Source organism: Ictidomys tridecemlineatus, chromosome 3 (assembly GCF_052094955.1).
Source record: "Ictidomys tridecemlineatus isolate mIctTri1 chromosome 3, mIctTri1.hap1, whole genome shotgun sequence".
Taxonomy (NCBI): domain Eukaryota; kingdom Metazoa; phylum Chordata; class Mammalia; order Rodentia; family Sciuridae; genus Ictidomys; species Ictidomys tridecemlineatus.
In genome coordinates, this window is record NC_135479.1 from 24,725,119 (window position 1) to 24,752,152 (window position 27,034).

Below are 27,034 nucleotides of genomic sequence, written 5' to 3' on the forward strand. Positions count from 1 at the left end.
AGACGATTCAGAACCCAACTTTGTGACCACTTCCTCCTCAAAACACACACCATACCCTGGACATTGTGGGAATATGCATGTGTTCATACCGATGCCCAGGACCCAGCCAGGGATTAATCGAATCTTCTGTTTCTTGGGATGGAGAGGGGGAATGGCCTCCAATACGGATGTGGTTTCTGGCCCTTTAACAGGCTTGTGACTTTAATCAGTTACTATAAAGGGTTTTACAATTAGTTTATTCAGAGTGATGTATGTTGCATTTGGGATTGCTTGGGGCTCGTCAACTTCCCATTAGTTTCTCTTGAGAAAGAGAAAATGAGGGGAGACAGGAACTGAAATGGGGGTTGCTGGGTAAAAGAAACTTTTTGAGGCTGTCTATTCAATGTTAGAATCTATTTATTCTACTTACTTTTCAAGGTCTCTAAGTTGGTTGGGAGGAGAAGTCCAAATGTAATAGACACCAGTTGTTTGGACAGGATTTGGAGATGGAGCCCTAAATTAAAGGGCAAAGATGTTCTTCACAGAGCTGTGGCTGCTGGTGTCTGCAGCCAGTGTATTCTGAGCAAGGACTGGGTGTACTAGGATGGTAACTGGAGGCAGCAGGAAGGGGTGCCCTGTGTTTGTGCACACTTGTTATCCTAGCATCTTGCATGTGCTAGGCAAGCACTCTACCACTCAGCTACATCCCTGGCTCTTTTTATTTCTTATTTTGAGAGAGGGTCTTGCTAGGTTGTCCCAGTTGGCCTTGAACTTGTGATCTCCAGTCTCAGCTTCCCAAGTGGTATTGCAGGTCTGGGCCACAGCACCCAGCCAGTATTCACTCTTAAGTGTCCATTTAGGAACTTTTTATTTCACATGGAAAAAAGGAAGATCTAGCTGTCAGAAGCTAACTTATCTAGAGGCTTTTCCTCTGTTTATTACCATTTTGCTGCTGCTGGCTTTTTGGAAATAGAGTGGAGGGAGTCCTGGGCTCTGGAGGCCAGGGAGAATGATCTTCACAAACCAGTATCTCCGAGAGATGATCTTTGTTTCACTTTCTACTCTTGCCTTTTTCTCTGGCCATCTTAAATGAGTAGTTTCCTTTCAACTTCTGACTAGAAGAGGAATGCCACCTATCTAGTTCAAGCTCCTTCTCTCCTCTTCAAAGAAAAAAAAAAAGTCAACATCTTTTGCCTGGTCGGGGTCTGCGGAGTGCATTTGCTACTCAACCATTGGCTATTAAATAATATTAAAAAAATTACAACCAAAATCCACGTGAGGGCTGGGGTTGTAGCTCAGTGGTAGAGCACTTGCCTGGCACATGTCAGGCACTGGGTTCAATGCTCAGCCCCACATAAAAAATAGATAAGCCATCTATAACTAGTAATTTAAAAATGCATATGAGGAAATTTATTTAGCAAGTTGGTAGTGACTTGTGAGGCGCAGTGCTGCAAACTCAGAAGTCAATTCTAAGGTAGCTGAGTAAGGAGGATCATGAGTTCAAAGCCAAGCTCAGCAAGACATGGCATAGTTATTCAACAGAAAAAAAATGATTACTAATACTATTCAATGCACTTGTCTGATACCTTGTATTTAATAAAAGAAAAAAAAAGACAAGGCATAGTAAGACCCTGTCTCTAAATAAAATATATTTTTTAAAAGGGCTGGGGGGATGGGGCTGAGTGGTTAAATGCCCTTGGGTTCAATCCCTATACCAAACAACAAAAACAAAACCCCACAGAAAACAAACCTATAGGCATCCTCGAAGATGGTACTTTGTGATGACTTGCATATTGCTGCAAATATTGATACCTCTAATCATCTATGAGCATATGCATTTATCCACCTTTGTTTATCTGTTTGGAATCTACTATGTATGACATTCCCTTTGCTACATACTAGAAATACACAGGGAATAAGTGACCTTGGTCTTACAATGGATGTGAAAAGAACTGTAATTTATCAAGTACTTTTTTTTCTTTGCCATTTTTTTTTTTCTTTTGAAATGGGAATCTTGCAATGTTACTCGCCCACATTGGTCTTGAACTCTTGGGCTCAGGTGATCCTTCAGCCTCAGTCTCTAGTAGCTGGGACAACAGGCTTGCATCATTGCACCTCACAAACAAATCACTATTTCAAAACCATTGCTGGTTTTGCTTTTACCCACATGGAAGCGACACTTCATCCTAGACAGTGTTTTTGGTACCAAGGCTTGAACCCAGGGCACTTAACCCCTGAGCCACATCCTCAGCCTTTTTTTTTTTTTTTTGGTACTAGTGATTGCACTCAGGGGCACTCAACCACTGAGCCACATCCCCAGCCCTATTTTATATTTTATGTAGAGACAGGGAGGGTCTCACTGAGTTGCTTAGGGCCTTACTAAATTCCTGAGGCTGGCTTTGAATTTATGATCCTCCTGCCTCAGCCTTCAGAGCTGCTGGGATTATAAATGTGTGCCACCATGCCCATGCAATGTGGGAATATTTACCTGACCCCCTCCCCTGAATTGAATATTTCAATTATTTAATTTATATTTAGTAGTATTACATCTCCTGTTTTGGGTGGAGAAGGCAAGCATGGGGGTTAAGAGGGAGCCTTCCTGCCCTCCTGTGTTACCAATTTAGATCCAGGAAAGCTGTGGGACAGCATGGAAGCCTGAGGGATTATAATAGGCGTATGCCATCTCAGTACTAAGAGAAGAGGGAGGTGGTAGCTAAACTAGGTTTTGGAGCATAGGCAGAAAAGAGGATTGCATTAAGGAGAGCCTAGGATTGCATTAAGGAGAGCCTGCTGGACAAATGGACAGGGTGGAATTTGTGGCAAAATAATTTGAGGGTGGGGCAGTATTTAGTAACTTATCTCAGGGATAAGTTATAGGTAGGTAGGGCAGTTGCCCTGTTTATTTACTTCATTCAACATCTGCTTTTCTCCTGAGCACTATGAGAAGCAAGGAAGGTCAAAAGATGGTCTTTCTATAATTATAGGAAACATATATTATCTACTCTAAGAACTGTTATTTCATTGAAGCCATATAAGAACCCCAAAGGCATTATTTTCATAATATAGAATAATATGAAGCCTGGTGGTGCAAGAATGAGTATGGCTAAATTCAACTCTGGCATTTCTGTCTTTAAGGCTGAGCTCTCGTTTTCTTTGACATTGTTGGGGGGGCCATAAGATTTGCAAATATAAATACAAACCCACATGAAATCACACAACTGCTTGCTCTGTGCCTCCTTCCCTTCTCGGTCGTGGGACACTGGCTTTGCATTGCATTTTCCTTTCCCTGTTGGGATTTTTAGGGCATCTCAAGTGAGATAATGGATCCAAAAATTCTCTCCCCTTGTCTGGGCCCCTAAAATTGGAAAGGGGATTCTGCTATTGGAGTGTGAGAGCCTCAGAGAGGGAGCTGAAGCAAGTGGAGGAAAGACCTGAGTGGGTTGCACAGGCACATTTCAGTCTCAGCCCAGCCCTGTCTCCTCCCAGCTGTGTCAGTTGTGGTATGTATTGTCATTGTTTTTTCCCAGGTTTTTCTTCACCTGGATCCTTGCCATCTCCAGAAACCTCACGAAATAAGCTGAATGAGTATTTTGGGTTCTAAGAAAGAACTTCCACACTTCACAAGGCACCAAGGCTGGAACTTTTGGCTAATTCCTGCCTCTCCTGTTTTGTTTGGTTTCAACTCAGGGGGAAATAGGAGCTTGGAGAAGAGGGCCAGGATGGAGATGGTTTCCCTCTCTTCTCCCCTGCCCCCCTGCAGGGACAAAGAGGTGACATTTGTTACAGGGATTGCAGAATCACAAGTCATAGTTGATACAGTATCTTTTTTTTTTTTTTTTGTACCTAGATTTAACCCAAGGGCACTTAAGACTGAGCCACATGCCCACCCTTTTTGTAAATTTTATTTTGAGACAGGGTCTCCCTAAGTTTCTTAGGGCCTCACTGAGTTGCTAAGGCTGGCATTGAACTCACCAGGCTCCTGCCTCAGCCTCCAGAGCGGCTTGGAGATACATGTTGAGCAATAACTCACTTAAAATATTGTGTGGCAAGCAGGAGTAGGCTGCACAATGTAGTGACACTTGCTGTCTAGTGTCACCTCGGGCTAGTCACTTGACCTCTTTTGGACCTGCAGAATTGAAATAATAAATAAATATTCTGCCCTCCTTGGTGCTTGAGGGCCTCAGACCAGCATCTTTTTGTTGATCCAGGTTCATAGAAAGAAAGAGCCGGTAAAGAGGCACTTTGTTAACTTTGAAGTACCATGCCTAGGTGCGTTATTAAATAACATTATGAATTGATGACACTCCAAAAGGGCTGGCAGATAAGGTTATTCTATCTACTCTGCTTGGGAGCCTTCCCAGTTGGCCTTGGGGACCTGGCCTCTCCTGGGAAGGCCCCTGAGTTCAGCGCTCCTCCCTATCCCACTCCCAGGCCCCGGTTCCTGCCTTCTCAGTGGGAGGCCTCCCCAGCCGGGTCTTGCCTCCTCCCGCAGCCCAGCCGAGGTCTCTAAGGAATGCCGCCTCCCGGGCCATTTTCTCCCCTCCAGCCTCTGCGGCCCCACTTCCAGCCTCTTCCCGGCTCCCTACCCCCAACCGGTTCCCACTTAAATGCTTGCAGGCCTGTTTGCAGGCGGAAAGCCCCCTCCCCCCACAGGACCACCTCAGTCACAGCCCTGACCACAGGGAGGTCGGGTCTGGATTTACTAAAGGACCCCGGAGGGGGAGCCTGCCCCGCGCTGGCTGCCTGGCTCACCGATGGGGTCGGATTTCTGCCGGTGGGGAGAGAAAGGGAGAGAGAGACTGACACACACAAAGGGCAAAGTCCTGGTCCCCACCCCCACCCAGCAGCCCCTGGCGCAGGTCCCCTCCCCCTATGGGCCCTGCGCTGGTAGCCTAGGGCCCGCCGCCGGACCAGCTTGGAGCTTCTCGGACACCGAGGGTGATTTGGCAGGAGAACATTCTAGATTAACGGGGGGGGGGGGGGCGGGGCGTTTGGGGGACATCCTTTGCCTCCTCCTGGCGCTCCGCAGCTGAAGCCCACCCAGACAGAGGCTGGGGTGGGAGAGTGAGCGCTCAGCTTTCCCCGGTTAGGTGAGAGGGGCTGGGGGAGGGTCCGCCCCCATGGGGCACCGGCCTGGCCTCTCAGCTGCTCAGACCTTCTCAATTGCGGGCTCACAGGACTCCCCTCCTCCCCCCCAGCTGCTGCCAGCCCTCCCCCACCCTCAGCTGCTGCCGCCCTTCCCAGGCACCTCTTTCTCTTCGTGGCCCAGACTGCTGGGCTTTCCAACCCTCAGGGGGAAGGCTGGGTCGGGCCCAGGTCCTTCAGGCTGCGGGAGCCCTGCGCCTTCTCCTGGCCGAGGGCGTGGAGAACCATCTTGGAAGGCGTTGTCAAACCTGCCGCTCAGAACCCTGAACCAGGAAGAAAAGCAAAAAAAAAAAAAAAAAATTTCCTCATACCCCAAGCCAGGCAGAAATCAGATGGACATCCCTGCCAGAACTGCTCCACCAGGAAGAAACAGACACCTGGCTTCCTGAAGTGTCCCACCAGCTACAGGTCTCTGTTGGCACCTGGAGGGGAGGCAACCAGAGCTCCTTTCCACTAATAGGATGAATTAAATTGTTACTATTTAATGTACACCAGAACACACTCCCATCCTTATACAGGGAACACTTCTTCCAAACACGAAGTTCATTCTTAAGAGGGTCTTTTGGGCAGGACCAAGTCACCAGTTGCAAAAAATGAGCTGGTTTCCTTTTCCTTTCTTCTGTGATTTCCCCCTCAAAATCCTCACCATGAGCTGTGCTCTCCACACGTACTGCTCCTCCCGAGGAGAGATTCCTCCTGTCCATTTCCAAGGCTTCTCCCATGTCACCATCCACTGAGTGGCAGCTCCATCCTTAGACAGGTCTCTGGGCCCCAGAATGTCTGACCATTTGGCTTTTCGGCTTCCTGGAGAGATGCTGACATCTGCACTGGGATGAGAGCTCACCCAGCATCTCTGATGTGGTCTTTCCCTTTCTCAGAGTTTAGTAAGCTTCCCTACCCCCAGGGAGAATCCCGGATACTTCCCACTGCCAATCTGAGAAGGATGGGGAGCAGCATCCTCCAGGGCACCATTTCTACTTCCACCAGAAATGCCTGGCTACACTGGCCACCACGTCCACATACTTAAGTTTCTCCCCCCCCCCCCCATGGCTTCTCCTGCACATTTATCACACCTCAGGTTTTTCCTTTTCTTGGTTCCCTCTTCCCACTGTGTAACTACACACGGCCAGTCCCCTGCAGGAGCTACTCTGAGGTTAAAGAGTAAGATTCTAGGCAGAGAGGAAGATGGGGGGAGGGGACACCAGTTGGCCCAGGCAGACTCAGAATTTGTCTGGAAACAGATCGGTTGTCCCAGAGCTTCTGTTTTGGCTTCCTCTGGCGCTGCCCAGATGGGCAAGGAAAAAAAAAATCTTCAGGCTTTCTTGTCAACCCATTTATTCCTGAGATGAGTGAATTAAGCTAAGTATTCATGGCTGCTGCTTGCTCTCTACCCTAGTCAACACCTTAGCACCTCTCCCTCAGCTTACGCCTTAGCTTCCTTGTCTACCTTAGACCTAGCTGGCATTGTGTGCAAGATAAGAACTTCTGGTGACTACCCTTTTCCCCTCTTAACAGATCTCTGACAGCCATCCAGCCGTATTATAGGGTAGTTAGCTCTTCTGCAAATTAAATCTTTTGCCCAAATTAGAGCCGCATGCAGTAAATGCCAGTTGGCACGCATTTAGCCATACAGAATATGGGCATTTTTCCTGCTCCTGACGTCAGGCTCTGTGAGCTTCTGCTGTATCAACACTCCTCCTCTTTCCGAGGGAAAGCAGTGTAGTTTGGTAAAATGAACACAGACGAGCTTGGAGAGTGAGTTCTAGTTCTACTTCCAAATTGGCAAAGCTTTTTTCCTTTTCTCAGGCTCATTTTCTCCCATGAAATAAAGATGACTTTAGATCAGGCGTGTGGGCTTCCTGCTTTCCAGCCTCAAACTATGAATCTGATTCTTTTCAACTGGAAATTCTTGGTGATAGGTGAAGGGGTAGTGTGTGTGGTGTGTCTGTGGTCATGTAAGAAGCTGGGCAATCTCCCTTTCTCCTTTGACTTGTTATTACACCCTGTTAGAAGACCCCTCCGAAAGAGCCAGAGGAGGTCCTGGAGATGTGCTTTTCCTACTTTCTCTCAGAGTTAGTACAGGAATCAGGGGACACATGAGACTCTGGATATGCCACCCTTCATTTAAAAGGACCACATGCTCAATGCCACAGTTACAGTCCAGTGGTGTTCCTGCCTTCTAGTCCCTCCATACTGATGTTCTTCCTAGTAACAGAACCTACTCTGTTAGTCCCACATCACCTAGTAGGTCCCTCATTTTCCAACTTCTAGCCCTTACGCGCCAGCCACCCAGCATCCCCGCCTGTCTGGCTGCCCTGCCTCTGGATCAGCCTGGCACAGAGCCCTGGGCATGGGGCCAGCTTCTCCTCCCTCCGCAGCCCCGCCCCCTTTCTCAACTAGAGCCCTGCCTGGAGCGTGCCAGGCTCGCCCCCTTCAGAAGTTTTCCTGGGCAAGTTATTTTTGTTGTTTGTGTGTGCCACTTCTCCATCCTGTATATAGGGATGGGAAGGGTGGGGAGGAAGGACTGAGTCAGTGCAGTGGTGATCTTTAGAAAAAGCAGAGCTGGGTCCTTTATAGGGCAACTTCCAGCTTGGAGATGCAGCCTGAAGGGCTCCAGCTTTGTGAGGACCCTTCCACGCCCACATCAACCTCACTGGGACCCTTTTGTTGGAAGAGCCTGCAGAATCACCACTTCTGAAGGCAGGCACCCAATGGACAGCCCTCTCCCAGTCAGCCTTATTTTATCCCTCCCTGATCACACTGGGGTTCCTATGGGACTGAAACTGCAGGGAAGCAGGAGCCTTGTGAGTCGCTCTGTGCTCAGCATGTAGACAGCGCCCAGCACTGTGCAGTACAGATGAGCCACGCAGAGGTGTGTGTGTGTGTGTTGCTAGGGATTGAACCCAGGGCCTTGTGGATGTGCAGCAAGCACTCTACCAACTGAGTTGTACCCTAGCCCTCACACATGAGTTTTAATTTCCAGTAATACTGAAAATGAAACAGGTGAAAATACTTCTTTGGTACCAGAGATTGAAATCAGGGCAACTTAACCACTAAGCCACATCCCCAGACTTTTTTATTTTTTATTTTGAGACAGTGTCTTGCTGAGAGCCTAGCTAACTTACTGAGGGCTGGTTTTGAATTCTTGTTTTTTTTTCCTTTTTTTTTTTTTTTTTTTTTGTGGTAGTGTGGATTGAACCCAGGTCCTTGTGCATATGAGTCAAGCACTCTACCAACTGAGCTATATCCTCAGACCTGGCTTTGAACTCTTGATCCTCCTGCCTCAAACTCATGAGCCACTGGCATTACAGACATGTGGCCACCACACTTGGCTGAAATTACTCTTGAAGAAATTTTAAAGACAGCATATCGAAAAATTATTTCTGCTGGCCACTATGGCACAAACCTGTAATCCAGGGTGATGAAGAGGAGCATAAGTTAGAGGCCCATGTCTGCAAATTAGCAGACACTCAGACCCTCACTAACTTGATGAGATACTGTCATGTCTCAAAAAAGCCTGGGGATGTACCCAGGTGGTAAAACCCTAGTACTCCCAAAATACAACCAATATAAATAGTGGTTAACGAGATTTTTTTTTCTTTATCTTGGGAGGGGAGTATTCAACTTTTAGGAATCCAGTGTGCATTTTTTTTTTTACACTTAGCCCATCACAAAGTCAAAGTGTTTTATTGGAGATACTCATTCCGTATTTAGATTACATAAAATTCACAATTGAAAAAATTGTATAAACTCTTGACATAAAATTTAAAATTGTTCTTCAGTTAAACTAGCCACATTGTAAGTGCTCCAAGGCCACATGTGGTTAGTGGCTACCATGATGGATAGCATAGGCCTGGAGTGTGGTAGATACCAAGATAACCTCTGTGGAATGGATAGCACCAGCAGCTGGACTTGTTCCAGAGACTGGAAGAGAAGCCATGGTAGTCAGCTTCTTGACTCAATAGAAATTGGTACCGGTTAGGTAAGTGAGTGGTGTGTTCCTGCTGTTTTGGAACATCTTTTTTTTTTTTTTCCTCACTCTTGCAACATCCTAGTGTAACACCAAACTCACAGTGTAGCTTTTATTATTATTATTACTACTACTACTACTATTATTATTTTTGTGGTACTCTAGAATGTTGCATGCTAGGCAAGAGCTCTGCCACTGAGCCATACCCAAAGCCTCCTCACCTTTATTATTTTTTAATTACCTCTTACATCCTCCCTCATTATAAGGCTTGTCTGAGACTTGGACATCATTTACACGAAGCCCTACCTGTAGGTGTGAATGTGTGTCTTAACCTTGGATGGATCCCAAGGTTTTCATTAACCCTTAAAGTCTTGAAATTATGTGAAAATGGTTTTAATTTTTCTGGTGGGAGTGAAAAGAGTGGAGGTGGTGGCACATGCCTGCAATCCTAGTGGCTAGAGGCTGAGGCAGGAGGATCACGAGTTCAAAGCCAGCCTCAGCAACAGCGAGGCACTAAGCAACTCAATGAGACCCTGCCTCTAAATAAAATATATAAAAAAAGGGCTGGGGATATTGCTTAGTGGTCGAGTACCCCTAAGTTCAATCCAAGTAACCAAAGCAATAAATAAATAAATTTTTAAAAAATGGGCTGGGCATGTGGCTCAGTGGCTATGCAACCCTGGGTTCAATCCAAAAGAAAGAAAGTGAACAGTCAATTAATTATTCAGACCATTAAGGCACAGATAATCTCAAATTGAGAAAGTTCTCCTTTTTTAAAAAATATATTTTTAGTTGTAGGTGGACACAATACCTTTATTTATCTTTATGTGGTGCTGAGGATCGGACCCAGTGCCTCATCGGTGCTAGGCAGTGCTCTACCACTCAGCCACAACCCCAGCCCCAGGAAAGTTCTCCTGTTGCTAGACAGGGTTGATACCTGCCTAGGGACAGAAGACCTCGGGAGATAGAATAAAAGAAACTGAGGTTCAGCGAGTTGAAGGCTTGACTTGCCCAAGACCATATGTTAAGGAGAAGCATGGCCTTGTGGAAGGTGGAGGTGAAGGATCTAATCTGAATATCCCAGTTTCATCCTACTTCCACGGGAGATGAAAGTCCAGGCTTGACTCAGAACAAGGGCTTCTGGGAATTGGGGCCCAAACTTGATAGGATTCTAAAAGCTGCTGTTGCCACCCTGGTTTCAAGGAGCTCCTCAGTCTAGGAAGGGCAGGCCATCAACAGCAGGGGGCACCTTACCCTGTGAGATGGGGGCAGGGCGGTATAAAGAGATAGGAGCAGGTTGGCAGAGACAAAGAACTTCCCAAATCACAATGTGATTTTAGAGAATAACATGTCACCGAACTAATAAGCTTAGGATATGACATTAAATCACTTTTCAATAAAGTGTGGAAATATGCAGCTGGGAAAAGAAGTTAACAGCTTAATGAGTCTTCGGTGGGATATTTTGGTTTATTGGAAAACAGCACCCTCAGGGCTGCCCTACTTTTTTTTTTTTTTTTTTTAGAATTTTAACATTTATTTATTTTTTCTTAGTTCTCGGCAGACACAACATCTTTGTTGGTATGTGGTGCTGCTGAGGATCGAACCCGGGCCGCACGCATGCCAGGCGAGCGCGCTACCGCTTGAGCCACATCCCCAGCCCCTGCCCTACTTTTCAATGTGTGAACTCTTAGTATTAATAATTGGTCTTCAAGCCTAACGTGATGGAACTATAGCAAAAGGCTTTTTGTTTCTTTTATGCTGTCAAAAATGTAGCACAGGGTCAGTGCAAAGAGCCTGGAACAGACAGATGTTGGGGTTCAAATCCTGGCTCTGTTTTTTAGTGGCTGTGTGACTTGGTTGAAATATTCAGCCTCTTAATCTTGGCCCTGGTCTCTCAAACAGAAGCACTGGTACCACCTTCATGGGTAATGGGGGGATTATATAATCTTAGCGTCTGGCAGGTGGTAAGTGCTTCTCAAATGTTAGATCTCTTTGTTATAAAATTTAATCAGGCTCTTCCCTAATTGTGACCCTTTCCCTGAAGTCCGGGTGAGTGATACTAGAGTATACTAGATACTAGATGAGTGATACTAGAGCTCTTACGTTCCCCTTCCTGGGCACCAGCTCCTGAGCTTCCCAAATCCCTGGCTTTCCTATGTAGCCACATGGTGCAGTGACATTCTCTATTGTCTCTTTTCCAAAAAGAAGGACCACTGTGTCATGGTGACCCAGCAGCAATTGAGAAGTGGGTTCTCTAATGGCTGTGTATTTGGTGAATAGCCCTCTAGGGCCTTTTAAGTGTCCTGATGGGCAGGGCAGGCAGAGGGCACTACAAGTGGCAGGCTGTGGGCATGCAGTTCAGCCTTTGGGCTGGTGCAGTCTTCTGCCTTCTTGGGACAGGAAGCTTTATTCTTTCATTCAACAGATTTTCAGCTCCTGGTGGTTGATGCAGTTGATGAACCATGGGGAGTTTTCTTTTGTTGAATAATGGCACTCCAGGTACAGAGATGGTTCTCAGGATAGGGGGTCTGTTGTCTCTCTGGTATAGAAGGAGCTCATCTTGCCCTGGCAGATGCTGGTTCCTGGAGAGGGAGGGGTCCAAGGGCCTGGGAGGTGGAGGAGCAGGAGTGGGGCTTTCGGCAGTAGTGGTGTTTTCCACTATTTTCTCATCATCTCAGAAGTTTTTTTTTTTTCTTAATCAATGTTTGTCATCCTTCTCAACCATTAACTCTTTGTCAGCACTACTTGCTGACCCTTTTCCATTCTGGTCTGGATACCTGTAGCCATCTGGGGACTGGAACATGGATGGAGACTTACTACATGGCCGGCACCCTGCTTCATTCACTTTTCTCTATTTAGTCCTTACAAAGGCCTTGCCAGTGTTTCTACAGGAGAAAACGCAGGTGGAGTGAAAAAGTGACTTGTGGTGCCTCTTTTCCACCATGAGGATCCCCCAGGCCCCCAGGACACTGCTTTGGCCCAGTCTATCCTGGGCCTTCTGTACTTGTTTCTGGAATGAATGAGTCACCTAAAAGGTCCAGGGCAAGGGAATGCAGGTTACAACTTTCAGCACTGCCCCATGAGCTTTGGGGCTGAAATATATTAGGTAGCATCAAACTTAATAGAAACCAGGCCAAGGGCCCAGAAGACAAAGGTTCTTCTTGGCCTCAGCTCTTCCAGGCCCTCCTAGCTGTGTTGTACGGGGCTGGGGGCTTTGCTGAAAGGAGGCCTGGGAGTGGCCTGGAGTGGGTTCCCAGGGTGGGTGGGGTATGTGCCCTAGAGGGGTGGGGGAGGGCCGCCAGGATATCTTTTCTTTCATTGGCTGGGTGGCCCTGCCCTCCTCCCCCTCCCTCTCCTGGAACATTCCAGACATTCCAGACAAACTGCCTGCCATTGCTTTCAGGATATGGATTAACATCCCAGCAGAGATTTGATTTCACTACTACCACCCCTCCTGTTCCCCCTCCCTGCTCTGAAAAAAAAAAAAAAGTTTCTAAAACAGTTTGAAGAGGGAAGTATTGACCTTTGGCCTTAGCTTATAGCAAGGGACAGTCTTGAAAGAGCTTACTTCAAATTAGATTCCTGCAGTTGGGTTACATTAGGTCCTTATTGGCTTGAACATCCAGACAGGCGGTCCCCAACTCCTTGCCCTTCATCCCGAAGTCTATACTGTTAAGGGAGGCATCATGGGTCTGGGATGTCCCTGTTATCTTGTTAAGCTAAATCAGTTCTCTCCATTATAAAATGGTGTAGTCATTTTATTTCTCCTGTTCTCTTGACAGCTTGAAAATAGTCTGTCCGTCCGGTCATCCAAAGACTTACTGGAAATTGCTCACTTGGGCAGATGTGGGGCTTCCTCTTGGCCAATGGGTTGAATCACAGGTTGGCCTGATGGAATCTGAGAACATGGAACTGCATTTGTTTCTGATCTTCACTGTTTTGTCTTGCTGTAATTAAGTCAAGTTCATGAACTAACCAAAGTAGAATGCCACAAAGAATCTCTTCTCCTGTTCTCCTTTCCACAAGTTATTTCATTTCAGAAAGGGATGTTCATTAGTATATTTTGTGGATAAAAATTTCCTATCTCAGAATTGAAGAGCTAGAAGGGATCTTAGAGAAGAGAGACTTCTGTTTGCACTTTGTATCTAGGGAGACTGGTGAATGGTGTAAGCAGGACTAGGATAGCCAAAGTGGACACAATTTACAATTAGAACTTTTCAGCATCCCTTTCTCAGCTGAACAAGAGCTGGCCCAGTTGCCTTTTGCATATGGTCCCCATTGCACATCCTGCAGGAAGGATACTGGGGCTTGAGGCTAAGAGGTTCGATCAACCAACATTCCAATGGAGGCAGTTTAGGGGCTTGAACTGGACTCTGGCTTTCTAGTCCAGCTTTCCTCCACACTGCGACAATTTTGTTGGACCTTGTTCTTGAACTGAGACTTTATGATCGATGATATCCAAAGACCTAAATGACAATTGACTAACACATCAAGCCAATTTAAATGTCTCAAACTCAGAGATTAGGGTATTGATTTGAGTGGTGAGCAATTGCCCTGGGACTCAACCCTGAACCTGAAAGCTTTCCTCAGGGGAAATGGACATTTTTAAGAGGAATTGGAAAGATGTGGTGGAGGGGGAATCATTGTTTAGGAGAGGAAACTGGGAGAGAGGGAAGGTGGCACTAAGGCCCAGCAGCGCAGCCACCTTAGTATTCACAGATGCATCTATTGTTACAGCATAAGTACTTACTTCAAACCTTTTGCTAAGCTCTTTACAAATATCTAACACCACCTACCACCTGTGAATAGGTATTATCCCTGCTTTACAGGGGAGGAAACTGGGCCTCAAAGAAGTTAAATAATCTTTTCAACATCAGTGCTAATAAGTGGTTTAAATCCATATCCTTGCCAAGGGCTTAACCTGGTTATTATCTGCTGTAATTTGTTTGCATATATTGTCTCCCCTAGAACCTGGTGAGCACCTCAGGCCAAGCATTTTATGTTTGGTTCATTTCTGTGCCCCAAGCCTCTTGAATAAAATAGAGCATGAAGTAAGTACCATTTAGAGAGTTGTTAGATTAATTAAATTTCTCTTATTTAGCGTGGCATTGCAGTGGCTGGTTGTGGTGACAAGAATGGAGTGAGAACACTAAGTAGTAACAAAACAGTTGTGACTTTTTAGGGAATTTTGTTACCTAACTGCTCCTAGCATTTGATTCTGCATCAGGGCCGCTTAACCAGTGAGCCACATCCTCAACCTTCTTATTTTTTTTTAAATATTTTTTTATTTTTATATTTTTTTTAGTTTTTGGTGGACACAAACATCTTTATATGTGGTGCTGAGAATCGAACCCGGGCCGCACGCATGCCAGGCGAGTGCGCTACCGCTTGAGCCACATCCCCAACCCCTTTTTTTTTTATTTTGAGAAAGGGACTTGCTAAGTTGCTGAGGGTCTCACTAAATTGCTGAGGGTCTCACTAAATTGCTGAGGTTAGACTTGAACCTGTGATCCTTCTGCCTCAGCCTCCTGAGCCCCTGGGAGTACAGGAATGCACCACTGTTCCCAAGATGTCTGTGGTATAATTTGGTCTAATTTGAGACAACCCCATCTGCAAAGCTGCATTACTGAAAAGTTACTGTAAGATTTCATTTTGGTGACCAGAAGGAGCGAGGTAAAAACTAGGACAAAGATTAGAAACTGCTACTAGTTCACAGGGTCTTAGTTAAAACTCCCAGAGCTTTCTCTGACTCATTTCTGTTTTATTTCAGGAGTCGAAAAATCCAGATACGAAATATTCCACCTCAGCTCCGATGGGAAGTAAGTGGTTGGGGAAAGCTGTTGGTGGAATGAGGTGGGGTCAGATGGCGGCATGTCTGGGTTGGCTTGAATTGAAAGGAGGAGTCTCCTGGGTCTGGGGTTGGTTGGGTCTCCTTCATCTTGGATTCCAACTTTTGGTCTATTTCTAAGGCTAGAGACATTAAGAAAGTGGGAAGGGTGTTCTCTAAACTTGGTGATGGTAGGAGTCGATAGGGCCCCAGGTAGCTGGATGTGCTTCCAAAAAAGCTTTCAAGGCAGAGCTTCAGTACATCTCTTCAAAGATACTCTCTGCCACCATCATTGTTAGTCTACAAGGCAGTAATACCCAGTCCTTGTCTATGGCTCTGCCTGTGCCCTGGCCTTTTGGGGTGAGTGGGATCCTGGCTTGGATTCTCACCCTTCTCTCACTTTCTCCATGTTCCTAGGTACTGGATAGTCTGCTGGCTCAGTATGGAACAGTAGAGAACTGTGAGCAAGGTAAGATGGGTCAGGGTGAGAGGTGGGTGTCTGAGGAGTTGGGGACCTGCTCTGATTGCCATTCTGTGATAAAATAAGTACACCAGGAAGATCCAGGTAGAATGGGATGTAGAGGGAGATTGGCTGGCATGGGGACTAGGAAACCAAGCCCCCTTTTAGCTCTACCGCTTATTCCTGGACCCAGGTTTTTTCTTCTGTCTCTTCTGTCTTCTATCTATTTATCTAATCTATTTTCTGCTGGGGTTTTTGGGGATTTAACCCAAGGGCATTTTACCACCCAGCTATAACTCTTTTTAATTTTTGAGACTGGGTCTTGTTTAATTTTTATTTTGAGATTGGATCTTGTTAAGTTTCTGAGGCTGGTCTCAAACTTGTGATCCTCTGCCTAGCCTCCTGAGTTTCTGGGGTTATAAAAGTGTACCACCTTGCCTGGCTTGCAGCCTTTTTATTTTAAAAGTTTTTTTAACTTTCACAGGAGGCCCATACCTGTAATTCCAGCCTCTTGTTGGGAGGCTGAAGCAGGAGGATCACAAGTTTCAGGGCGTTCTCTGCAGTTTAGTGAGGTCTCTAAGCACCTTAGTGAGACCCTGTCTCAAAATGAAAAATTTTGAAAGGGCTGGGGATGAGGCTCAGTGGTAAAGTGTCCTTGGGATCAATGCCTAGTACCTCCCTACCCCTCACCCTCCCATGTTTATTTTGTAGTTTGCTCCATTTTTGGGTTATGGCTGAAATTGTTAATTGGTCATTTCTCTTCAGAAGCTCTTACTTATAGCTACATGTTTTTGGTCAATTTTTCTTTATTTTTATTTATTTTTCTGGTACCAGGGATCAAACCCATCTCATATATCTGTTCAAGCATGTGCTTGGCTCCAAGTATATTTTTTAAAAAAAAATATATATTTTTTTAAATATTTATTTTTTAGGTGTAGATGGACACAACACAATGCCTTTATTTTTATGTGGTGCTGAAGATCGAACCTGGGTCTCGCTCGTGCTAGGCGAGCACTCTACCACTGAGCCACAATCCCAGCCTCTTAAAAATATTTTTCCCTTAGTTGTTGAAAGATCTTTATTTTATTTATTTATACGTGGTGCTGAGAATCGAACCCAGAGCCTCACACATGCAAGGCAAGTACACTACCACTGAGCCACAGTCCCAGCCCTGCAAGTAGATTTTTAAGTGCCAAGACACTGGGATTGCAGGCGTGTGCCACCGTACTCAGCATCTTGAGGTGTTTAGATAGAGAAATACTGGTTTTGGTCACTTTGAGATTTAAATATTGATTTCCGTATTCTTTGTGGAAAGGGGCAAGCTAAAAATGATTATAACTGGTTATAATCACTCAGCTTATATTATAACTGTTGTTTGCCTCTCTGGAATGTATACTCCATGAACGCAGAGGTTTCTTTCTGTTTGTCAAGTCAGAATGTCCCTCGCCATTGAGTTGGGAAAGCACAGCTGAAGGCCAGCGGGGTTTAGAGGGATTTGCACTGATCTTTTGTGACCTTATCAGGGTCCAGAGGGCAGAGGCTTCATTTATCTAGTCAGTACCCCACACAGGGATGAGCTGGCCTTAGAAGAACCAAATTTACAGGCACTGGTGTAAAAGACAGAAGGTTAAAAAAAGCATGAGGGGAAAAGGAAAGCCAAAAGATTGACGTTGATGGGATTCATGGCCAGTATTCTCAGGCTATGATGACCCACTGTGTCTAGTTCACTGCTAAGATGTTGGAATACTCCAGGCAGGAGATCTTTTCCTGGAAAAGGTGCAGACAGATTTTCTTCTAAACTCTACAACATCCACTCCTGTTCATCCATGTAGCTGTATAGACACACAGTTTGAGTGTGTCCTGGGGGATTTGTAGGATTCTAGAGTGGATTTGGGTGTTCCCCAACCATATCTTAGCAGACCTTGGGATGTTTACTTCTTTGAATTGCTAATCTCACTCTGTGCGTTGATTTTTAACTAGTTTAACTTTCCACGGGTAAATCTGTCTCCCAGATCCAGATGTGAGTGTATGTTGGGGGTGGGGGTTTGCCATTCTGCATAGCTGCTGATGTGTATTCCTGCTTTTCCGGAGAGGAGGAATGCAAGAAAGTTATTTTGAACTTTCCAGTATTTCTGGTGGAAGGGGCCTCAGGCAGAAATTCGACCATTTAGTGGAGTCTTTCATAACCTCCAGTAGCTAGCTGGATGTTTTCTTGACCTCAAAACCTGGTAAACTGGGCTGGGGGGACTGTAGGGACTGCAGATATCACCTTGATCACCCTGTCCTGTTGTCTTTGCAGTGAACACCGAGAGTGAGACAGCAGTGGTGAATGTAACCTATTCCAACCGGGAGCAGACCAGGCAGTAAGTGCCCTGGCAGTGGGACTGGGGTGTCTTTGTGGGGCAGTGGTTTGATCCCTCTGACTAGACAGTTCAACGGGTCTGGGTAAAGTGTTGAGCTAGCTATGTGGGAAATCCCAGGCAGGCTAGGGTCTTAGTTGTGTTTCTCAATATTGACTTGATCAACTTCAGATTCCCTCCTCAGGGATCTCAAAGGTTCAGGCAGTCTTTAGGATTGATGGCAAAAATACATAGAAGGAAGGAACCTAAAGCCCTCCAGGAAAGGTGGGCAGTCTGGGATAAGCCCTTGGCTCTGATTAGGTTGATTACTGGTTCCCAGGGAAATGTGGGATTCTTTGTGTTGAAGGCGTCACCAAGTGGTGAATAGGGGAAATGCTGGACTCAAAAGATTGTGACAGTGATATCCTACCTCACATTTGATTGTCCTGATGGTCAGGAGGCTGCCTCCTTAAAGTTTTTTTTTGAATTTTTTAATATTTATTTTTTAGTTTTCGGCGGACACAACATCTTTATTTGTATGTGGTGCTGATCGAACCCAGTGCTGCGCACATGCCAGGCGAGCGCGCTACAGCTTGAGCCACATCCCCAGCCCCTTAAAGGTTTTTTGTAGGATTTTTTTCAGTCGCATCACAACCACAGTTTCTAACTCCTTAGCATGGTTGAGCAGTTATGCTTCTCTGTAACCATTGTAACCAGATCGCATTTTTTTTTTTTTTTAACTGCTAACAAGCTGAGGTTTTGTGTGTCAGGATGGTGGTATCACATCTGGGTGTGGTGGCACACTTCTATATAATCCCAGCAACTTGGGAGGCTGAAGCAGGAGAATCGTAGACTCAAAGTCAGCTTCAGCAACATAGCAAGGTTCTAAGCAATTTAGTGAGACCTGTGTCTTGGGTTACCTTTTACCAGAAAATCATAAATACTCTATACTGTTAATATACTTAAGAAAAGCATCTTCATCATAGATTGACATCAAAATGTGATTTCTACTAATGGGTTTTACACCAAATTTTCTTAACTACGGAAGGTGGCAGACTTTGTAAAAAAAAGCCTCTTATTTTATCATGTGCTTTCACATGTGATTCTCACATGCATCCTGTAAGACATATCATTTTGACTGAAATTGAAAAGCCGATATTAAATTGAGCAAGAGACCCAAAATAACCATGACAGTCTTGAGCTTGAACTTACACATTTTAAAACTTACTTCAAAGCTGCGATAATAAATCAATGAGTTATGTGTAGGAGAATAGACATAGATCAATGGAATCTAGAAATAAACATTTAGGTTGAGAATCAACCAGTATCTTTTTTAAAAAGACGTGCTATAAAAATTCATTGGGAAAGTAGTCTTTATAAAGAATGGTACCAGAGTAATTTGATATGCATAGACAAAAAGACGAATTTGGACCATCGATTGCACTTTATATACAAATTAACTCTGAATGGGTCACAGTTATAAGATAGACAGGGCAGGCAACAACCTCCACTTTGCAGCTGATGAGACTTATGTCTAGACTAGGTAGGGTGTGGACTAGGTTAGAAATTACCTAGTGCACAAACCACTAGTGTCTTAATTCATTTTGAGTATCTTCACTTATCATTGGGATAAGCCAGGACAGGATTAACACATTTTTAAGCCTTGGCTTCATCATCTATAATATCAAGGTTTTCTAGTAGTTAGTACTTGGTTTCCTCATTTCTCTGGTAGGAGTTCCATCCAGAAAGTGCGGGTGTCAGCTTTGTCAAGCCACTTCACATATGTGGTTCTTTTATAGACCTATGATTTGGTTTTCCTCCTAAGACTGGTAACACTGTATGTTCCCTTGTACTGGAAGCCACTTCTCTGATAGTGTAAATGGAAGGCCATCCCATCGAAATGTCATTAGGCATCTCTATATTTATTCCTTTGATGTCTTCTACTATGTAAGCTGGAAGGCTTTCTTAAACAGCAGATGGAGGTGTTGGGAGGTGGTTACCTCCCTTTCCTCGCCGTGTTCCATGCTGTAACTGGGTAGAATGCTATTGAACAAGGAAGGCTCCTGGTGTGATTGGCAATAGGTTGGAGTGACCACTGGATTTCCCCTCTGTTCCCAGAGCCATCATGAAGCTGAACGGCCACCAATTGGAGAATCATGCCCTGAAGGTCTCCTACATTCCTGATGAGCAGATAGCTCAGGGTCCTGAGAATGGGCGCCGAGGAGGCTTTGGCTCCCGTGGTCAGCCCCGCCAGGGCTCCCCTGTGGCAACAGGGGCCCCAGCCAAGCAGCAGCAGGTGGACATCCCCCTTCGGCTCCTGGTGCCCACCCAATATGTGGGTGCCATCATCGGCAAGGAGGGTGCCACTATCCGTAACATCACAAAACAAACGCAGTCTAAGTGAGTCTGTTTGCTGGGGACAGAGGCTAGGTGCGGGAACTCCCTCTTTCCTCGGGAGGCCTCCTGGAAGCACCCTGGGGCATTAACATTTTCCTCTTAAAGTTGCTTGGGATACTTAGGGGTCACTTGCTTCCAGTCCTGCCTCCTGGGTTAGCGTGGGCAGATGGCAGGGGACAAGGGATCTGGGGTATACCACTGGTGGTGGTGACTGGGTCCTGCACTCTTAGTAAGAAGGGTTCTATATAGTATCACAGAAAGTCTCAAGCAAATACCAGTGTGATGAGTCAGTCGCTCTTTGCTTATGCCTTCATGACCACTTGGTGGCCACAGGCCTGGTCAAACCTGGCTAAAGATAGAGCCATACGATATGGGCTATAATTATCCTCCATCTCACATTCCCATAAATTACCACCTTTCTCTAGTTTTTATAGCTGATCAGTGTGCTCTGTGGGAAAGAAAAGGTCACATTATTCCATTATTCATAATAAATCCTGTTTTTCCTTACTTTTTGTTGGTACAATGTATCTTATCATTGCTTCAAGGGGGATATACAGAATTCAAGGGGAAATGCAGCTTTACAAGCCTGTCCTGGTAACCCCACCCTGGCATCAGTGTTGTAGATGACATACTTGTCCCTCGGCACCTGCTGAGAGAGTCAGAATAACAGCCTGACCACATTTCCTGGCCCTTCTCAGTTCTGTACCTGACTGGCCTTGTTGGAAGAAGAGCATGTTCTTTGCTTTTGATGGATTGAGCTGGGGGAGCCTAAGGACCATTGTCACTGGGGAAAACTAACTGGCTTTGTCCTTGTGGTCCTCAGGATTGATGTGCATAGGAAGGAGAATGCAGGTGCAGCGGAAAAGGCCATCAGCGTCCACTCGACCCCCGAGGGCTGCTCCTCGGCCTGTAAGATGATTTTGGAGATCATGCATAAGGAGGCAAAGGACACCAAAACGTAAGGCTCCAGCTTTTCTTGCCTTCAGAGAATGCTAACTTACTCCTGCTCACACACACTTTCTTGTCCCCATAACTTTTTTTTTTTTTTGGTGGTACTGTGGTTAGAACCCAAGGGAGGCCTCCTCACACATGTCAGACAATTGCTCTGTCACTGAGTCCAAATCTTCAGTTTCCAGCAACACTTTTTTTTTTCTGGTACCTTGTATTGAACTCAGGGGCACTCTACCACTGAACCACACCCCCAGCCCTATTTTGTATTTTAGAGACAGGGTCTCACTGAGTTGCTAAGTGCCTTGCTGAATTGCTGAGGCTGGCTTTGATCCTCCTGCCTCTCAGCCTCCTGCATCACTGGGATTACAGGTGTGTGCCACCGTGCCAGACTCCAGCCCTGCTTTATAAATTTTATTTATCTATTTTTATGTGGTGCTGAGGATGGAACCTAGTGTTGCGCTCTACCACTGAGCCAACCCTAGCACTTAATGATATCTATTTTTAAAGTATACAGTTTGAGTTTTATTATTTATATGTATTATACCAATTAAAACCATCATCACAGTTAACATAAAGCCTTTGCCCCCAAGTTCCTCTGCACTGTCCTCCTTCCTAAGTAACCACTGACCTGCTGATTTTTATAACCTTCGAACACTTTTTGTCTTGTGGCTTGTCCTAGAAGCCCCATATTGGGGGTGGCATGATGACCACCACCAAAAGAACTCTTGACCTCTGCTTCTTCCCCAGGGCTGATGAAGTCCCACTAAAGATCCTGGCCCATAATAACTTTGTGGGACGTCTCATTGGCAAGGAAGGGCGGAACCTGAAGAAGGTGGAGCAGGACACAGAGACGAAAATCACCATCTCCTCGTAAGGCAGCCCCCACTTTCCTGTTTATGGGGAGGCCTGGTATCCCCATAAGAAGTTGTGGTGGGCAGCCTCCTTGAAAGAACCAGTTAAGGGGTGGATTACCTTTATGCAAGTACCAAGTCTCCTCATTCCTTCAGTTACTAGCCTGTGGGCAGTGTAACTGCTGTCTTCCAAAAAAACATTGCCTCCAGCCATCTTGGAGACTTAACAGGTTGGGGCCAGGTTCTAGTCTTGGCTGGGGTTGGCTGGTGACTGGAACCTGCCCAGGATTGGCTCCCCTCTGGCAGAAGGGTATCAGTGGAGCAATCTCATCTCCCTGTATCTCTGTCTCTGTTACAAAATCAGGGCCCCCGAAGGCTGGAAATGGAGATTTACTTGCCATAAGTCACACAGATGACAGAAGTGGGGGACTTGGGACTTGGGTGGTCTCTGGGCTCATCCCCTGCCAGGTCCTGGGCTGCTAGTGAAAGCCTGAGACCACTCTGTTTTTTTTCTCCAGACTGCAGGACCTCACCCTCTACAACCCGGAGAGAACCATCACTGTGAAGGGGGCCATTGAGAACTGCTGCAGGGCTGAGCAGGAAATCATGAAGAAAGTTCGGGAGGCGTATGAGAATGACGTGGCCGCCATGAGCGTGAGTATTAGGTGTTGCTCCTTTGTATTCTCTTTCCTGGCCATGGACAGGAAGGTGACAGTCACATGCACCCTGTGCTGTAAGGCCTTGGAGCATCACTTTCTGTTTTTTGGACATGAACTCATCAGAAATGCGCCCCCCCCCCCCCCCCTGCAATGCTGGGAATGAAATCCAGACAAGGAAGGGCAGAACCTGAAGCAAGCACTCTGCCACTGAGCAACATTTTCAGCCTCAGAAATAACTTCACCACATTCAATTAACAGGGACTTTTCATCTGTTTCCTAGGTTGGCGTGGAGAATCCAGCCGAATCCAGTCTTGAGTGTCATAGATTCCTATAGTTGAGATTCAGTCTTGGGCTAGGTGGCTGTGAATGAACCTCCTGTAAACTTTGTGGTTATGTGCACTTTAGTGGAGAGAGGGTTTCATATTTTTCATCTGATTTTTAAAAGAAGAGTGCAGGCAGGTGCAGTGACCTGTAATCCCAGTGACTTGGGATGCTGAGTCAGGAGGATCACAAGCTCAAGAGCAGCCTCAGCAACTTAGGGATGCTCTACTTGTCAAAATTTAAAAGAGAGGCGGAGAATGTAGCTTTGTGGTTCATTGTCCCTGGGTAAAATCCCCAGTACAGAGAAAAAAGAAAATGTGGGTGGAAGTGGTATATGACAGAACCACTGAGTTCTAGAAGTCAGAGGGAGCTCTGTTGCCCTGCTGAACATTAGATTACTGCATTATGAGTCTGGTCTGTCTCCACTAGAGTGGATGAACCCACTATAGAGGAAAGGCCACTGACATCCAGGGCTGGTTGGCTCTTCAGGTTGGAGGTGCTGGCTCTTAGTCCAGTGAGGACATGACCTCACTAACAATTCCACAGCTGTGTAGTGTGAGAATACAGGAAAACCACTAGGTCAGGCAGGTTTTTATGCAAAAGCATGTAGTTCTCAAGGTTTTGGCCCACTTCCTCTGGGGTTGTTTGACCTTTACCAGCCAGGGTCACAGGCAAGGGATTACTGGGCTCTCTCAGCTGACCTGCTCCCTACCTTCTTTCCCCAGCTGCAGTCTCACCTCATCCCTGGCCTTAACTTGGCCGCCGTCGGGCTTTTCCCAGCCTCGTCCAGTGCAGTCCCGCCACCTCCCAGCAGTGTTACTGGTGCTGCTCCCTACAGCTCCTTTATGGTAAGTGGAAGGTCTTATCTCAGGGACTCCAGACTTGTGGTGGTCTACCTTAAGAGGCCCAACTCCCTGTGCTCAGGAGAAGGATGGGAGGTCTCTGAGATGGCCCTCCTGTGCATTGCTCCCAGCCTTGGGCTCTGACTCCAGAATGCTAACTGTGTCGCCCAGCAGAGCTTGCTACCCGGATGCTCAACACTTTTCCTCACTCTTACTCAGCTTCTCACCTTTGGCCTTGCTGGGCTTAGGATGAGCTAAAGGCTCATGCATGCATCAGCAGCACAGGGGTACTGCTGGGTACCTGCACTTCCTCTTCCTTGAGGCTGGAAAGCAGGGGAATGGAGGAACCCCCTGGGTCCTTCCCTCAGGCCCTTGGTAAGAAGTCCTTGTCCTACAGCAGGCTCCAGAGCAGGAGATGGTGCAGGTGTTCATTCCCGCCCAGGCGGTGGGTGCCATCATCGGCAAGAAGGGACAGCACATCAAGCAACTTTCCAGATTTGCCAGTGCCTCCATCAAGGTGATTTGCTCTGTGTTCCTCCAGTTCCTGGGATGTTTGTTCCAGATTCCCATATGCTTTGGAGAAATCTGCATCTCTAGTTAGGCACCTGCACTGCCAGCCCCCCTCCCCCGACTGCAATCTTCTTTACATCTTTTTTTAGTTGTAGATGGACACAATAACTTTATTTTTTAAAGTTTTTTTTTTTGTAGTTGTATATGGATAGCATGTCTTTATTTTGTTTGTTTATTTTTATGTGGTGCTGAGGATGGAACCCAGTGCCTCACGCATGCCAGGCAAGCGCTCTTCCACTGAGCCACAACCTCCCCCAATTTTCATTACTTCTGACCTTGCTGTGTCCTTTGTGGCCTGCATTCAGTGCTTCTGGGTTTTCAGACTGGATGGGAGCAGGACTTCAGTGTGGAAGTAGCCCCAAAGGGAGCCTCCCTTTTCTCATCAGTACACAAGGAAACCATACAGTTAGAACCCCCAGCTCACTCTCTGTGCTACAGTAACACTGAGTGAATTTTATTTGTCTTTTACCTTCCCTGGATCTGGAGTAGAGGGGAGAGAAGGAGAATGTGTCTTCATGAAGCAAAGGTGCTATTAATTTCACAAACCCAAATTCCAAGTGATGAGAGGTCTTTGAATGTTTGGGGAGAAGCTGTGATTGTTCCCTGTGGAGGTGCAGTCACTGCCCTTCTGCCATTGGTCATCTCACCTTGTGTCTCTGCCTCAGCGGTTTACAGTGAAACTCCACTACAGGCCAAGTGGGGAGGGTCAGGAAAACCTAATGAGAAAATGTCACCCAGCAGGACCTTGTAACTGACCACCTGTGTCCTTGTCACAGTTTGGGTGGACCTGGGAAGTGACTTGGGGTTCTTACCTTTCCCAGTTCTCAGCATGGACAGTGGAAGCGAGTGTGGTAGGGAAGGGATCCGGAGGATGTAGAGATGGTAGGAGTCTCCCTCTAGAAGGTCTCTCTTTGCTGTTTGGTTTTTTAGATTGCTCCACCGGAAACACCTGACTCCAAAGTTCGAATGGTTATCATCACCGGACCCCCAGAGGCCCAATTCAAGGTTTGGATTTATATTGTTTTTCCAAACTGATTTACAGGGGGAATTGAGGTCGGGAACCTGATGTGTGCAGGAGAAAGCCTGGAGCAGCTTCTGATAGCTGTCACATTCTTGTCACATCTTTCACTCTTTCCAGCAGGATGCTGCTTTCAAAGTGGCATTGAACTTCTTTTTCATGTCGACTTCTACTTCCCCCTCCAGTTCCTGCAGGTTCATACAGGAATTAGAGAGAATGAAATCTGAGGTCCTGGCATTCGATGCCAATTCCCTAGTGTCCACCATATCTGTAGGTTGTTGAGCTTGTGATCAGAAGGCCAGATAGCTTAACCTGACCTACATGAGCATGGAGAACTGGGACAGCTTTCTAGGGCCAGGCAGGGCTGCCCTCTGCTTGACTTGATGATTTGCCATTAAAGGCCTTGATGTGCTAGTCTTGCCACATCCAAATAAATACAGTCCTCCCAGGTCTTATAGGTCTGCTTTGGTGCTGGTGAGTTATAATCCTCAATTACTCACAATTTGTAATAATGCTCCAGGACCTGCAGTGTTGGAGCTAGGTGGAGGGGACCTTGACTAGTTTCCAAATGGGGCCTTTCACACCACCTGCCAAAGAGCGGAAAAGGGCGGACTGGAGTGTGGGGTTAAATTCGGTGTTTGCCACTCTTCACTTTAGTCAACAGATATATGACCTGCTGATTAACAATGACCTCCTCTCCCCAGGCTCAGGGGAGAATATATGGAAAACTCAAGGAAGAAAACTTCTTTGGTCCTAAGGAAGAAGTAAAGCTGGAGACACATATCCGGGTGCCAGCCTCGGCTGCTGGCCGTGTCATTGGCAAAGGCGGCAAAACGGTGAGCCCTAAGGGCCAAGTTGAAGGCTTTGGGCTTTGGAGTCCAAATCCAACAGGGCTTCTCTGGCCTCCTGTTCCCCTGTTTTGCTCAATTGCAGGACGCCCATTTGCCCTTCTGCTTGAAGTTCTATGCCTGACTCCCTGTTAGTACCTCTTATCTCTCTTTTTTGAATATTTATTTTTTAGTTGTAGTTCTCAATACCATTTTTTAATGTGGTGCTGAGGATTGAACCCAGGGTCTCTCAAGCACTAGGCGAGTGCTCTGTGGCTGAGCCACAACCTCAGCCCATATCTCTTATCTCTTGCTCCAGTTCTATTTCCCCAAGTTCAATGCCTGACTACCCTGGTGGTAGTCTTGCTCCAGTTCCACCCATGCTTTTATGTGTGTATGGTGCTGGAGATAGAACTCAGGGTCTTGTGCATGCTAGGCAAGTCCTCTACCTCTGAACTACACCCCAGCTCCCCTTTCTTGATAGCATCCTGAGCTCTTTTCTGGCCACCCCCAGGTGAATGAGTTGCAGAATCTGACAGCCGCTGAGGTGGTAGTGCCGAGGGACCAGACGCCTGATGAAAATGATCAAGTTATCGTTAAGATCATCGGGCATTTCTATGCCAGCCAGGTACATCCGGTGCTCCCCAATCTCAGAAGGGCTGCAGGGGCCGGAACCAGAAAAATGATGGCCATGACCCCTTCCTCCCTGGTTCCTGATCTTCCACCCTCCCATCCTTTTCTTGGAGCTCCTCATCCCTGCCCTTCCCTGGTCTGGGGTTGACATCAGAGCCTAGAAACAAGGCCAATCTCAGCTTCAAACTTTACTGGGGCCTCAACAAGGCAAGGATAGGGTGACTGACAGCGTAGTTCAAAAAATC

General features: G+C 46.4%; 1 protein-coding gene across 1 annotated transcript in view; it reads left to right on the forward strand.

The window, feature by feature from the left end:
* The window catches only part of Igf2bp1 (insulin like growth factor 2 mRNA binding protein 1), a 45,535-nt gene that overhangs the window by 10,683 nt on the left and 7,818 nt on the right, over positions 1 to 27,034 (forward strand). Inside the window, exons 3-14 of the mRNA XM_005321703.4 lie at positions 14,865 to 14,913; positions 15,339 to 15,390; positions 17,681 to 17,744; positions 19,839 to 20,120; positions 20,941 to 21,075; positions 21,816 to 21,938; positions 22,438 to 22,573; positions 23,625 to 23,747; positions 24,139 to 24,258; positions 25,242 to 25,316; positions 26,034 to 26,165; positions 26,671 to 26,784. Of these exons, the coding sequence (XP_005321760.1) occupies positions 14,865 to 14,913; positions 15,339 to 15,390; positions 17,681 to 17,744; positions 19,839 to 20,120; positions 20,941 to 21,075; positions 21,816 to 21,938; positions 22,438 to 22,573; positions 23,625 to 23,747; positions 24,139 to 24,258; positions 25,242 to 25,316; positions 26,034 to 26,165; positions 26,671 to 26,784 (1,405 nt within the window). The remainder of the gene's footprint in view (positions 1 to 14,864; positions 14,914 to 15,338; positions 15,391 to 17,680; positions 17,745 to 19,838; positions 20,121 to 20,940; positions 21,076 to 21,815; positions 21,939 to 22,437; positions 22,574 to 23,624; positions 23,748 to 24,138; positions 24,259 to 25,241; positions 25,317 to 26,033; positions 26,166 to 26,670; positions 26,785 to 27,034) is intronic.